Below are 15,544 nucleotides of genomic sequence, written 5' to 3' on the forward strand. Positions count from 1 at the left end.
AGTTATCGTGGAAATGAGAGACTAGTACATACATGTAGAAAAGATAACAAAAAGTTACAGATAAGTTTGTGTGACAAAGGGAAGTTGAAGCTGTATTGTCCAGTGCTGGAGGTGATTGTGGTGAGATGGTCCTGATGAGCGTCCCACTTGTAAGAACTGATCACCACTTGCTGAGTGTTTTGCCTTAATAAAGATTTGTTAGCTCCATCTTCTTAGTAAGTGAATCTCAGTCCAACAGCTCATAGAAAGCAGATGCATCTGACAATGGACCTGCTGCAGTTTTCCTCCAGGAATGTTGACTGCTGTTGGACACATCAAAATTATCCATGCCAAGCAAGGAATATTATGCCCAGACAGAAAAGGAACTAAAGCCAATTGCATTTGGCTGCAGGCACTTTTATCAGTATTGTTATGCTACACTTGAATGAGACTATAAACCGCTTGATTCAGTTATTGAGAAACCATTCTTCGCATCACCACTTAGATGACAGCACTTGATTCTCCACTTGCAGAAATACAAGATCCACATTCTTTAGTGCCCAGGAAGAGATATCCTAGAGCATGATGCTCAGTCAAGAATTGCATTGGCTGGTAGCAGGTGTAGGGAATGGCATGCGAGTACATGTCATTCTGAAATATACCTATAAGCAGACGGAAAATGACCAGTATTAAAGAGGCAGCTGAACAAAGTGGCACAAGTAAGTCTGAGTGGATTGTTACACACTAAAAGCATAGCAGAGTATTGGAACCACGCTCATTCTTGGATGGCATCAGGGCTGATGTTAGGGGGTAGAGATCATATAGGCAGCTACCTACGGCACTGAATTTTCATGGGTTGTCACTCCTACACAGCAATGCAGCGCAGCAGGGCTAGCAACCACCATGGCCACACAGCTCCTGCCTAGTCACCACTCCTGCCAGGACAGTTTTCAAAGGGGGGTGGGTCTGCTCCTTTAAGTGTGTCTACCCAACACCAGCAGAAGTGGAAGGGAGCTGTTTTGCCAGTGTAACTTTGGCCTAACTGTTCCCCCAGCCCCTAAGCTTGGGAAGAGCCTTGGTGGCAGCTGGGAGTCTGTCCAGGACTGTAAGCAACCCCACTGATGTAGCTTTGGCCTGGCCACTACCCACCAGGTTAGACAACTTTTGGGAGAAGGGTCTGCTTTTTTAAGGGCATCCCTCCCTCCACCAGGAACTGGGTCCAGACTAATGGGGCTCTGTCCCATCTGCAGCCTTTCACCACCCAGGACAGCTTTCCAGGGCAAGAGGGGCTGCCTAAAGTGTGAAAAAGTCTAGCACTGGCCCTGGGAGGCACAATCCATCAAGTTATTCCACATGTACTCGGGACAGATATGCCACAACAAACATACACTAGGCAAAGCAGCATGGGAAATACAACAAAGAGCACAAGGTATAGGTCTCGCCAGCCTTGCCTGTGCCAGGAAACTGATCAGCTTTTCTCAGAGTATCCTGTTTATCCCCAAAGGGGAAGATTGGGCGTATTGGCAGAGCTGTGCAGAGGACGCATGGGTGGGATAGCAAGAGGTGTTACAGGACAGAATTGATGTTCATTGGCACAGCTGTGGGGGTACGGGGCCCAGGACTGGAATAAGCCCGGGGGCTGCAGGACAGGATCGAGCTATGCTGGCAGAGCAGTGCAGGCACCCGGGGATGGCATATGAAGGGGCTGCACTGGCAGCCGGTAGTGAGATACTTTGAAATAGTTATTTGGGGGGCAGAAACAGAATAGGAGATGATTCAGAGATTCCAAGGACAGAAGGGATAATTATGATCATCTAGTCAAGTGGTCTCCAAAGTTTTTGGATCACGCACCCCCACGGTGCAGCCGAAGAAAGGAGAGGGGAAGACTTACCGCAGGCGTGCCGCCAAAGAAAGAAGACGGGAAGACCTGCCGCCAGCGTGCTGCCGAAGAAAGAAGGAGGAAAGACCTGCCCCAGGCATGTCACCGGAGGGGAAGACCTGCTGCAGGCGTGCAAAGCTGCTGCCAAAGGAAAAAAAATGGCAGGGTGCTGTCCGGAGGTGCTCCTCCTGCCGTGCACCCCCTGGGATCCTCTGGTGCACCCCCGGGGGGTGCGCACCCCACTTTGGAGACCACTGATCTAGTCTGACCGACCGCCTATGTAACACATACTATAGAACTTCCCCCAAAGTAATTTTTTTGAACTAGAGCATATCTTTCAAAAAAATCCAGTCTTGATTTTAAAATTGTCAATGACAGAGAATCTACCACAACCCTGGTAAATTGTTCCAATGGTTAATTACCCTCACTGTTAAAAATTTACACCTTATTTCCAGTCTCAGTGTGTCAAGCTTCAACTTTCAGTCACTGGATTTTGTTACACCTTTGTCTGCTAAACTGAAGAGGCTATTACCAAATATTAGTTCCCCCTGTAGGTACTTATAGACTGTAAACAAGCCAGTCCTTGACCTCCTCTTTGTGAAGCCAAATACCTTGAGATGCTTGGGTCATGCTGCTGCAGTTCAGGATTGAGATGTAGAGCAGCACTATGGGGGAATGGAATAGCTGAGGTGTAACAGGTGCACTTGGTGCTGTGTGAGAGGGGCCCAGGTTTAAAATAACTTGAATGTTGCAGATCACCCTTAAGGTGAATTGACAAATCTGGGGTAAGAGGGGATTTATGAGAGTGCCATGATAGGCCTGTTGCAGGTGAAGCATGAGGGGTATTGGCAGAGACATGCAGGTCAGGAAAAGAAGGGGATGCCACAGGTCAGGATTGGATTGCCCTGGAGAGTTGTCATAAATGTCCTCCCACACCTGAAGGAAGGCAGTGTAACTGCTGAGCCATTCTTTTTGCCTTTGAGCTGCAAAGCCCTGGCAACTAAGAATGGGGATCATTTGATCATGAAGTGCCCTGGGGGCTAAAGAAGAAGGGAATTCTCCTACCCACTAATGAAATTGACCCAAAAGCACTGCCCCAAGCAGAGAACTGTCCTGCAGAGCGATGAACCTCCTCAGCAGTGGGAGAAACTGCAGTGCCTGCTAGCGATCCTGGCCATAATTCAGCGTGATCAAAGCGACCGAATTATGCTAATTTCAGTCACAGTCCAAAAGTCTCCTTCCACTAATTACAGTCCCAGTGAGATGACCGCCCTGAACCAGCTTTCTAAAATCCAAGCCGAAATGCAAATACAAACAAACAAAAATTAGAGGCTCATTAGAAATTACACCTCCCCCCCCCATCCCTTTGCTAAGTACCCCCTTCTTGCTGCCTCTCTGGAGGGAGCGGGCCCCAATCCCAGTGGGATACAGTGTCGAGGCTTCTTCGGGTTTAGGTTGGAATTCAGCCAGCTTTCCCCTTCGCAAGATCAACCCCAGCCAATGGCAGGCCCCGGCTCCGCTGGGGGGCGAGCTGGGATTGGTGCAGGAGCTCTGCTGATCACTGTGGAAACCCCCCGCCCTGCCCAAGTGATGAATGGAGGGGGGTGCGGCTGGGAAGAGGGGGGCAGCGGGCTGAGGTTCCCGCAGAAGGGGGTTATTATCGGAGAGGGGGAAGCCTATCCCCGCAGGGAAGAGCAGCCTAGGGGGCACTTCAGAGCAGGCAGCGGGGCGGGGTGACTGCAAAGGGGCTGGCAGCGGAGAGGGAAGGGAAGACAAAGAGGAGCCAGGGCGAACATGAGAGGCGGGCAGGGGGGCGAACAGGGGATCAGCTGAATTCACCCAAGGGGGGAAAGGCTCTTTCCTTCCGGCCACCCTCCGGGAGGCGCAGGCAGGCCGCGGGGCAGCGGGCGGTTGGGGCCGGGGGGAGCGAGGGGCGCCCATGGGGAAAGGCGGGGAGAAAGGCGAGGGGGCAGGGGAGCGCCAGGCGCCCAGCCGGCTCTACAGCTGGGAGGAGGTCCAGCGGCACAACCTGCGGACGGACAAGTGGCTGGTGATCGAGCGGAAGGTTTACAACATCACCACGTGGGCAGCCAGGCACCCGGGCGGCCCCCGGGTGATCAGCCACTACGCCGGCGAAGATGCCACGGTAAGGCTCGGCCGCCCCCGGCGGGCTCGGGCAGCTGCCCGCGGCTCCGCGAGTCAGCCGGGCTGGCCGCGGGGGAGCGCCGCTCCAGTCGGCCGGGCGCCCCAGCCGAGGAGCGGGTTGGTGGGTGGGGAGTCGCTAGGCGTCCCGCCCTCCCCCCGGTGTTTGCCTTTGGTCTGGTGCGGCCGCGGCCCTTCGAGTCCGGGATCAAGCGATGCCCAGTTCTCTCCCTGCCTGGCAGGTTGGGGCGCCCCCCCAGCCCGCCCCCAAGACAGGGGCAAGCGGGGTGGGGGGGGCAGCGCAGGCTCCGAAGCGGCTCTCGCAGGACAGGGGTGGGGGGTCTGAGGGGGCAGCGCAGGGAGCCGCTTCGCTCTCTCTCCCGCAGGAGGCAGGTCTCTAGGGGGCTCTGCCACCGCTTGGTAAGGAAAGAGCCGGATCCGTTTCTCCCAGGCGGCGGCAGCGGCTGCACTGAGCTCTGCCTCCCGTTTCCACGGCTTCCAGCCCAAAGCGAGCGGAGCGGAGCGGAGCAGCGGCAGGATCGGCCCGTGGCGCGCTCGCTGGCGGCCGGTTCCCAAAGCCCCTGCCCCAGGCGCGCAGCCACCGAGCCTGTGCTCCGGAGTCAGCGCCTCCGCCCGCCGCTCGCTGCCTCGTAGCTCTCCACGCTGGGTGTGCCCCCTAGACCGGCGTCAGGGGGCCGGAGAGAACGAGCCGCGGGACTGGGCTGCCGTCAGCGGACGGGAGAGGTGGGTCTGACATCGGTGCACGGCAGCTGGCTTCCCCCAGGTGTGCGTTTGCTGCGGGTCACTGGCTGGGAGGTTATTTCCTCCTTAAAGTACAATGGTTTCCTTGGCTGCCTCTGTACCCTTGCAGCAAAGCCTCTGAATGAATGGGCTTTGCAAATGGGCCGCATTCGCCTTTCAGTTGCATTAGCACAAACCCACTGCAACCAGGAGGGTTTGCAGCAGCAATACAAATGAGAGACCGCTTTGGCTCGGGTGTCTCCAGTTTGTCACTCAAAGGGCATTTGGTCTTGCTCTGGGGTTCAGCTTGTCTTTGCCAGGATTGTCCCACGGGTTTGTGGTTCTATCGCTGTTGTGTAGCTTCCCCAACTACATCCCACTCCACAGTCCTCAGTGCAACACTGTCGAGTAGGAGGCAGAACGATCTCAAGGTAGGTCCAGTTTCAAGCACCCTCCGCAAAACCCTGTCAGGGAAAGGGACTCTGCCTGCATCAGGCTCACAACTTTTCTATGTACCTACAATCATCAGCCACAAAATGCCCCTCCCATACAGCTGTAAAAGGATATCAGGACTAAACTGACATAGTTAACTGAGGGCTTCAGAAAATTATGACCTGAGTGCTCAGGGGAAGGCAGTAGTGACAAAAACACAACTCTGCAAGGTAATTCACATTCTTGAGTCTTATAAGGTCCCCAGCCTTAAGGATGCTCACACCATCAGCGCCTGAGGATCCATCCCAGACTGCCCAATAGCAACACACCATCAGCGCCTGACCATCCATCCCAGGCTGCCCCATGGCAACATACACCGACAGTGCCTACACTGTTACACCTAAGGACCCACACCAGCGTGTTCAGTTGTCATGAACCAACTCCCAAGGAAGGGCATTGACACCAGGAGCTCCTGTTCGTGTCACTCACACCACCCACTAAGGCAGCTCATATCATTGCTACCACACTGGCCCTTTCTCCTGGGCCACCTATGGACACCCACGCTGATGGTGTAAGATCGCATGTGTTCATTCATCACAGGATGTCCCTAAAACTGCTGACATTGACGGTTCCCATGACAACCCATTCATTCAGCATGGGCCTACCTCTAAAGATGTTTGTACCAAGAGTGCCCATGCCAGCCTGGTTATGTCACGGGCTGCCCGTGCTCAGAGTTTGTCCTACACCGGCCACACCTCACTACGTTCTCACAGTTGGTGCCTGTGGCATTCTGTTTATGCCTCATCTCATGGACAGTCATACTGTCTTAGACCTTGAGAAGACAGACTAGATTTGCACTGTGTTCCATGGTGCCTTTTAAACTGTTGAGAATCCCAAGGGCTTCACAAAGCAAGAGCCTGGATACTATAATGCTGTGATTGGGATGGCAAATAGGGCACCCATTTTGGTGCACAGCTACAACTCACACATCTCTGGAGGTCAAAAACTGTTTTACTGGGAGAAGCCAGGACAACCTCTGCCACTGACATGTTAGCAACACCAAGGAATTTTCAACTCATCTGGACAATGTCCAACTGCGGACAGGCAGAAGAGATCTGAATGTAACATATCCAATTATTTCATAGTACATCTCCCATTCCATCCCCCGCTATAGCACTGAAGGTTAGCCCAAATCCCTATGTGGGACTTGAACCCATGACCTGCCGGCCTAGGAGAAATTGCAGATACAATACAAGAGGTGTATCTGCTGATACAAGAACTTGCTGTCATTGTTGCTCTCTTTTTTCTGGTGGTGAGAGATGAACTCAGTATTAAATATTCAGGAGCTGGTGTTCTCTAGACTGCTATGGGAGTATGTTGAAACATTCCCCTCTCTGCATAAGTCCATGACATACTTAATGAATCTCAGTCATGTTCACATGGAGGGAATCTATGACCTTGCTGCCCCTGGGATCTCCCTTGAGAATGGGAGTAAGGTGTGAGAGCACACAGGCTTTGCTGAGGTAAGGGAGAAAGTGATTCCCAAACTTTAACAACCCGCAAACCCCTTTCACTAAAATGTCAAGCCTCATAAAGCACCTTCTAAAAATGAATATTTCCAGGGATTTTCACCCTTACCTCAGCATAAATTATAAAAGCAGTGATCTTGAAAATATAAAATGTGTTTTTATGGCATGCTTATTACACACTGTTTATTAATTATTATTTATCATTACAGCTTTTTTATTACATTATGAAATGGCAACACTCTTCCAAGATCTCACTTTTGTAGCTTGTATCAGTTTTGATTCAGCCTGTTATAAGACAAGGCTCCTCTCAGAGGTGCCAGTAGAAAAAAGAGGTGCGGGGGCAAAGCTTGTGTGCACCCTGGGGTCTGGGGCGCACTGCTGGAAAAGTGGGGGGGGGCAGAAAAGGCCTCTGGAAAAAAAAGGGGAGGGACCTGCGGGGGGGGGGTGTCGTGCTGACACAGGGGCAGTACGTGACCCTCACCCCCCACCCCCACCCCCCGTACAGGCGCCTCTGATTCATGTGGTGTTACTGGAGGGCAGCTCAAAGAAGCATCTTCTGCCTGCTACTCAGATGTCCCCTCCAGGAGTTACCCTACCAATATCCCCTCCACTTTCTTTGAATGTGTTCCCCAAATACATGACATGCATTTCATAATTCTTCCAGGGAGAGAGTCTGCCCTGGATCCTTCCTTCAATCCATTTATTTTTAGGGGCCTTAATAGTCTCACTTCTCTATAGGAAAAGACAGAAACCTGCACACACAAAAAATGCCAGGGTTGCCTGTGAGTCCCCTGTTGCTCTCACACCTTACTCCCATTCTCAAGGGAGATCCCAAGGGCGGTGAGGTCATAGATTCCCTGCATGTGAGCATGACTGAGATTCATTAAGTATGTCACGGACTTATGCAGAGAGGGGAATGTTTCAACATACTCCCACAGCAAAAAAATATCCACCTCCCTTTCTATTTTGTATAAGGAGTCGTGACGTTTAAATCTCCTCAGTGTGATAGATATGCCTGCTTTGATCTGATTAGCTCTCGGAAGTCCCCAAGGCTCCGGGCTGCTGGCCCCGTGCTGCCCGGGGTCCCTATGGACAGCTCTGTCCGCCATTAGGGAATTTTTTCCCGAGAATCCCCTGTAACATTTCGTGAACCCCAGTTTGGGAACCACTGCCCTAGAAGATTCATTTTTTCCATGAACTAAATGATGCTAATCAGATATTCTCTATAATTTCCTTTGTGATTCAAGTGCTCCTTCTTTTTTCTCAGAACCTTTGCTCTGAGTGCCTGATTCTCCATGACCTGGCAGCAAGAGTCCTTGGATATTCACCCCCAAACATTAATTCTGGTTACCACCATCCTCTCTTACTTTCCTTTTGGATCATGTTCTGGAGGTGACGTCAGTCCCACAAAGGGAGTGAGGAGGAAAGAGTCTAGTGACCTGGATTAACTTTTTGAGGGAATACCCAGGGAGGCTTGTTGTCAGATCAGAGGAAGGATGGGCCAGTGGTTAGGGCACTAGCCCAGGGCTTGGAAGAGCTGGTTTTAAGTCCCTGTTCTGCCACAGACTTCCTGTGTGACCTTGGGCAGGTCCCTGTATCGCAATCTCCCATCTATAAAATAGGAATAATAGCACTTTCCTACTTCACAGGGATGTTGTGAGCATAAATACAGTAGAGATTGTGAGGTGCTCAGATACTACAGCAATGGAGGCTGTATACGTATATAGGGTATATAGATAGAACTAGTGACTCAGGACAAAGATGCTTGGGCTGGGTCAGAGGACCAAACAGAAAGAGTTCCAAACTGTACCCAATGGAAGCTTATGCTGAAGGCCTTGTTGATGCTGGGGATTTATCCCATTTTCAGCCATTGATGTAGCTGTATCAGTGCTAACCCTTAGGGTATGTCTACACTACGGAATAAGGTCGAATTTATAGAAGTCGGTTTTTAGAAATCGGTTTTACATATTCAAGTGTGTGTGTCCCCACAGAAAATGCTCTAAGTGCATTAAGTGCATTAACTCGGCGGAGTGCTTCCACAGTACCGAGGCTAGAGTCGACTTCCGGAGCGTTGCACTGTGGGTAGCTATCCCACAGTTCCCGCAGTCTCCGCTGCCCATTGGAATTCTGGGTTGAGATCCCAATGCCTGATGGGGCTAAAACATTGTCGTGGGTGGTTCTGGGTACATGTCGTCAGGCCCCCGTTCCCTCCCTCCCGCCGTGAAAGCAAGGGCAGACAATTGTTTTGTGCCTTTTTTCCTGAGTTACCTGTGCAGACGCCATACCATGGCAAGCATGGAGCCCGCTCAGCTCACTGTCACCATATGTCTCCTGGGTGCTGGCAGACGCGGTACAGCATTGTTACACAGTAGCAGCAACCCCTTGCCTTGTGGCAGCAGACGGTGCAGTACGACTGGTAGCCGTCATTGTCATGTCCGAGGTGCTCCTGGCCACGTCGGCCACGAGCGCCTGGGCGACATGGGCGCAGGGACTAAATTTGGAGTGACTTGACCAGGTCATTCTCTTTAGTCCTGCAGTCAGTCCTATTGAACCATCTTATGGTGAGCGGGCAGGCGATACGGACTGCTAGCAGTCCTATTGCACCATCTTCTGCCGAGCAGCCATGAGATGTGGATGGCATGCAGTCCTTCTGCACTGTCTGCTGCCAGCCAAAGATGTAAAAGATAGATGGAGTGGATCAAAACAAGAAATAGACCAGATTTGTTTTGTACTCATTTGCCTCCTCCCCCGTCTAGGGGACTCATTCCTCTAGGTCACACTGCAGTCACTCACAGAGAAGGTGCAGCGAGGTAAATCTAGCCATGTATCAATCAGAGGCCAGACTAACCTCCTTGTTCCAATAAGAACAATAACTTAGGTGCACCATTTCTTATTGGAACCCTCCATGAAGTCCTGCCTGAAATACTCCTTGATGTAAAGCCACCCCCTTTGTTGATTTTAGCTCCCTGAAGCCAACCCTGTAAGCCATGTCGTCAGTCGCCCCTCCCTCCATCAGAGCAATGGCAGACAATCGTTCCGCGCCTTTTTCTGTGCGGACGCCATACCAAGGCAAGCATGGAGGCCGCTCAGCTCACTTTGGCAATTAGGAGCACATTAAACACCACACGCATTATCCAGCAGTATATGCAGCACCAAAACCTGGCAAAGCAATACTGGGCGAGGAGGCGACGTCAACGCGGTCCCGTGAGTGATCAGGACATGGACACAGATTTCTCTGAAAGCATGGGCCCTGCCAATGCATGCATCATGGTGCTAATGGGGCAGGTTCATGCTGTGGAACGCCGATTCTGGGCTCGGGAAACAAGCACAGACTGGTGGGACTGCATAGTGTTGCAGGTCTGGGACGATTCCCAGTGGCTGCGAAACTTTCGCATGCGTAAGGGCACTTTCATGGAACTTTGTGACTTGCTTTCCCCTGCCCTGAAGCGCATGAATACCAAGATGAGAGCAGCCCTCACAGTTGAGAAGCGAGTGGCGATAGCCCTGTGGAAGCTTGCAACACCAGACAGCTACCGGTCAGTTGGGAATCAATTTGGAGTGGGCAAATCTACTGTGGGGGCTGCTGTGATGCAAGTAGCCCACGCAATCAAAGATCTGCTGATATCAAGGGTAGTGACCCTGGGAAATGTGCAGGTCATTGTGGATGGCTTTGCTGCAGTGGGATTCCCTAACTGTGGTGGGGCCATAGACGGAACCCATATCCCTATCTTGGCACCGGAGCACCAAGCCGCCGAGTACATAAACCGCAAGGGGTACTTTTCAATAGTGCTGCAAGCTCTGGTGGATCACAAGGGATGTTTCACCAACATCAACGTGGGATGGCCGGAAAAGGTACATGACACTCGCATCTTCAGGAACTCTGGTCTGTTTCAAAAGCTGCAGGAAGGGACTTTATTCCCAGACCAGAAAATAACTGCTGGGGATGTTGAAATGCCTATATGTATCCTTGGGGACCCAGCCTACCCTTAATGCCATGGCTCATGAAGCCGTACACAGGCAGCCTGGACAGTAGTCAGGAGCTGTTCAACTACAGGCTGAGCAAGTGCAGAATGGTGGTAGAATGTGCATTTGGACGTTTAAAGGCTCGCTGGCGCAGTTTACTGACTCGCTTAGACCTCAGCGAAACCAATATTCCCACTGTTATTACTGCTTGCTGTGTGCTCCACAATATCTGTGAGAGTAAGGGGGAGACGTTTATGGTGGGGTGGGAGGTTGAGGCAAGTCTCCTGGCTGCTGGTTACACGCAGCCAGACACTAGGGCGGTTAGAAGAGCACAGAAGGGCGCGGTACTCATCAGAGAAGCTTTGAAAACCAGTTTCATGACTGGCCAGGCTACAGTGTGAAAGTTCTGTTTGTTTCTCCTTGATGAAACCCCCCGCCCCTTGGTTCACTCTACTTCCCTATAAGCTAACCACCCTCCCCTCCTCCCTTCGATCACCGCTTGCAGAGGCAATAAAGTCATTGTTGCTTCACACTCATGCATTCTTTATTCATTCATCACACAAATAGGGGGATGACTACCAAGGTAGCCCAGGAGGGGTGGTGGAGGAGGGAAGGAAAATGCCACACAGCACTTTAAAAGTTTACAACTTTAAAATTTATTGAATGCCAGCCTTTTTTTTGGGGGGGGGCAATCCTCTGTGGCGGAGTGGCTGGTTGGCCGGTGGCCCCCACACCATGTTCTTGGGCGTCTGGGTGTGGAGGCTATGGAACTTGGGGAGGAGGGCGGTTGGTTACACAGGGGCTGTAGTGGCAGTCTGTGCTCCAGCTGCCTTTGCTGCAGCTCAACCATACACTGGAGCATACTGGTTTGGTCCTCCAGCAGCCTCAGCATTGAATCCTGCCTCCTCTCATCACGCTGCCGCCACATTTGAGCTTCAGCCCTGTCTTCAGCCCGCCACTTACTCTCTTCAGCCCGCCACCTCTCCTCCCAGTCATTTTGTGCTTTCCTGCACTCTGATATTATTTGCCTCCACGCATTCGTCTGTGCTCTGTCAGTGCGGGAGGACAGCATGAGCTCGGAGAACATTTCATCTCGAGTGCGTTTTTTTTCTTTCTAATCTTCACTAGCTTCTGGGAAGGAGAAGATCCTGTGATCATTGAAACACATGCAGCTGGTGTGTTTGAGAAAAAAAAAGGGACAGCGGTATTTAAAAAGACACATTTTATAAAACAGTAGCTACACTCTTTCAGGATAAACCTTGCTGTTAACATTACATACATAGCACATGTGCTTTCGTTACAAGGTCACATTTTGCCTCCCCCCACCACGTGGCTACCCCCTCAACCCTCCCCACTCCCCGTGGCTAACAGCGGGGAACATTTCTGTTTAGCCACAGGCAAACAGCCCAGCAGGAACGGGCTTCTCTGAGTGTCCCCTGAAGAAAAGCACCCTATTTCAACCAGGTGACCATGAATTATATCTCACTCTCCTGAGGATAACACAGAGATATAAAGAATGGATGTTGTTTGAATGCCAGCAAACATACACTGCAATGCTTTGTTGTACAATGATTCCCGAGTACGTGTTACTGGCCTGGAGTGGTAAAGTGTCCTACCATGAAGGACGCAATAAGGCTGCCCTCCCCAGAAACCTTTTGCAAAGGCTTTGGGAGTACATCCAGGAGAACCGCGAATGCCAGGGCAAATTAATCCTTTCACATGCTTGCTTTTAAACCATGTATAGTATTTTAAAAGGTACACTCACCGGAGGTCCCTTCTCTGCCTGCTGGGTCCAGGAAGCAGCCTTGGGTGGGTTCAGGGGATACTGGCTCCAGGTCCAGGGTGAGAAACAGTTCCTGGCTGTCGGGAAAACCGGTTTCTCCGCTTGCTTGCTGTGAGCTATCTACAACCTCATCATCATCATCTTCTTCGTCCCCAAAACCTGCTTCCGTGTTGCCTCCATCTCCATTGAAGGAGTCAAACAACACCGCTGGGGTAGTGGTGGCTGAACCCCCTAAAATGGCATGCAGCTCATCATAGAAGCGGCATGTTTGGGGCTCTGACCCGGAGCAGCCGTTCGCCTCTCTGGTTTTCTGGTAGGCTTGCCTCAGCTCCTTAAGTTTCACGCGGCACTGCTTCGGGTCCCTGTTATGGCCTCTGTCCTTCATGCCCTGGGAGATTTTGACAAAGGTTTTGGCATTTCGAAAACTGGAACGGAGTTCTGATAGCACGGTTTCCTCTCCCCACACAGCAATCAGATCCCGTACCTCCCGTTCGGTCCATGCTGGAGCTCTTTTGCGATTCTGGGACTCCATCATGGTCACCTCTGCTGATGAGCTCTGCATGGTCACCTGCAGCTTGCCACGCTGGCCAAACAGGAAATGAGATTCAAAAGTTCACGGTTCTTTTCCTGTCTACCTGGCCAGTGCATCTGAGTTGAGAGTGCTGTCCAGAGCGGTCACAATGGAGCACTCTGGGATAGCTCCCGGAGGCCAATACTGTCTAATTGTGTCCACAGTACCCCAAATTCGAGCCGGCAAGGCCGATTTAAGTGCTAATCCACTTGTCAGGGGTGGAGTAAGGAAATCGATTTTAAGAGCCCTTTAAGTCGAAATAAAGGGCTTCATCGTGTGGACGGGTGCAGGTTTACATCGATTTAACGCTGCTAAATTCGACCTAAAGTCCTAGTGTAGACCAGGGCTTAGTGTCCACAAGGCAAGCTAGCCTCTAGCGCCACCTCCATAGCCATCATTGTCTTTTCTTTCTAGTCCCTTGCCTTAAAGCAGAAAGGATGAAAATCCCCTGAACTCTCTCCTACAGACTCCCAAGTTTCCTGTACTCTGTTTGCTAGGCCCTTCTCAATAGATGGGACTTAACACTCCTGGGTTCTATTCCAGGCTCGGAGACGTTGGCCAGTACCTTGTGTCCTTTGAAAATCTTAGCCTTATTTCCTTGGGTGACACAGTGACCACATTAGCCAGGCTTATTGTGTGAATAGTTAAAATCCACATGCTGGCAATGGGCTAGATCACTCGCTAATGGACAGTGTCTGGGGCAAAAGAAAACAAAGCCTGAGTCCCCTTGTGATCTCTCAAGCAAAGAGAAACATCATAAATAAGAAAAGGAGTACTTGTGGCACCTTAGAGACTAACCAATTTATTTGAGCATAAGCTTTCGTGAGCTACAGCTCACTTCATCGGATGCATAATGCAGTAAGATCTTCTGCAAGATTGTAGCTCTGGCAGTTTTGCAGCTCTTGAAATCCACTCAGTTGAACAGCAGATTTGTTAGCAGTAAGGATTCAGTGGGACTCTTCTCAATGGAACACACTGAATCCTTACTGCTAACAAATCTGCTGTTCAACTGAGTGGATTTCAAGAGCTGCAAAACTGCCAGAGCTACAATCTTGCAGAAGATCTTACTGCATTATGCATCCGATGAAGTGAGCTGTAGTTCACAAAAGCTTATGCTCAAATAAATTGGTTAGTCTCTAAGGTGCCACAAGTACTCCTTTTCTTTTTGCAAATAGAGACTAACAAGGCTGTTACTCTGAAACCTATCATAAATAAGGAATTTGGCAATTTAAACAAGTAAGCAGGTTTCTGGTGACAGTAGATCTTGTGACAGTAGATTTCAGTACCATGTGGACCTGTTGAAATTCACTGGATGGAAGTTCTGTGAAGATTCTGGATTGAATTCCAGAATTTTGCAGTAACAGAAATGACTCAGCTGGAAGGAGGGATCCTTGCCTTTGAGAAACTCCCCACTCCACTGCCAATTTGGTCCAGATTCTAGCCAGATCCTGCGGAGGGAGGGGTGTGTAAAACTAAAGTGCTGGTCAGAATCCCATCAGAAATATAGTCCCTTTTCCCTGCCAGCACCTGTGGGAGCTAGATACCTAAAACTGAGCAGGAAAGGGTTGGATGGAGGAAAAGTCAAGGTTTTGCCATCAATGGAACTGGCAAAGCACGGAGAGGAGCATTTGTTACACACATGCAATGTGCACTGATGGGGGAGCCCCATGCAGAATTCTGGCTGACTCAGCAACTTGGCCTCTGCATCCCATCCAGGGTCTCAGGGTTGCAGAGCCAGAACCTTGCACATTGTAAGGAGTGAACTATCCAACACCTTGAAAACTCTGAAGAAAACCTCTCTGAGAAATGGATTTATTGTCTCCCCTCCACTGTGTGGGAGCTGGCATGTTCTGGGTGCATCAGTGGGGGTCAATTTTATGAATTTGCTGAGGTTCCAGTCAGATTTTAAAGCTGAAATCTAACCATCGGATTTGCCAATTGGATAAATATTATAGCCAGTATCTGAACAGAATTTAATTTGGATAACTCCTTTTTACTGAGTCCAGGGAGTGTTTGCTTACTAATTTTAACACAAGGTTTTTATGAGGTCAGCTTTTACCTTGCACAGTATTTCTCAGAGCAGGCTGCATAGGGCTTGTCTACACAGAGAATTAGAGTGTGGCAAGCCAGAGTGTAAATCTATAGCATGCTAGCTTGCCACGCACTAACTGGCTAGGTGGACCTGCTACGGTGCATTAAAAGTTCCATAGTGTGCTTTGGCATACTGCTGTTTCAGTACTATGGATGTTTTAGGGTATGTCTACACTGGGAGCGAGTCTCCCAGGCCAGATCCACACACTTGTGTTAGCAGGACTTAAACTAGTGCATTAAAAATTGCTGTGTAGACAGTGCTTTGATGTTACAACTTGGGCTGGTGCTCAGGCTTGGGCATTCAAGCTTTCAAGCCTGGAGTTGCATTTTCACTGAATATTTTAGAGCTATACACAGGTCAGGGGCAGATACCGTTCAATAGTCTTTTTCCTTCTGGTGTCCTTTTGTTCTGGTGTTTGTATAGTGCCCAGTGC

At 50.5% G+C, this 15,544-nt stretch overlaps 1 protein-coding gene and 1 long non-coding RNA gene across 3 annotated transcripts in view; one reads left to right on the forward strand and one right to left on the reverse strand.

The window, feature by feature from the left end:
- Nucleotides 1-3,782: 3,782 nt before the first annotated feature.
- The window catches only part of LOC140912488 (acyl-CoA 6-desaturase-like), a 38,675-nt gene continuing 26,913 nt past the window's right edge, over nt 3,783-15,544 (forward strand). The window contains exon 1 of the mRNA XM_073346951.1: nt 3,783-4,004. Within this exon, the coding sequence (XP_073203052.1) occupies nt 3,798-4,004 (207 nt within the window). The 5' untranslated portion in view covers nt 3,783-3,797. The remainder of the gene's footprint in view (nt 4,005-15,544) is intronic.
- The window catches only part of LOC140912491 (uncharacterized), a 35,822-nt gene continuing 31,536 nt past the window's right edge, over nt 11,259-15,544 (reverse strand). For both annotated transcript variants that reach the window (XR_012159294.1, XR_012159295.1), the window contains exons 4-5: nt 12,431-12,836; nt 11,259-11,837 (exon numbers count right to left, since the gene is read on the reverse strand). This is a non-coding gene — a long non-coding RNA (uncharacterized lncRNA). The remainder of the gene's footprint in view (nt 11,838-12,430; nt 12,837-15,544) is intronic.

This window comes from Lepidochelys kempii, chromosome 6, assembly GCF_965140265.1.
Source record: "Lepidochelys kempii isolate rLepKem1 chromosome 6, rLepKem1.hap2, whole genome shotgun sequence".
Lineage (NCBI taxonomy): Eukaryota > Metazoa > Chordata > Testudines > Cheloniidae > Lepidochelys > Lepidochelys kempii.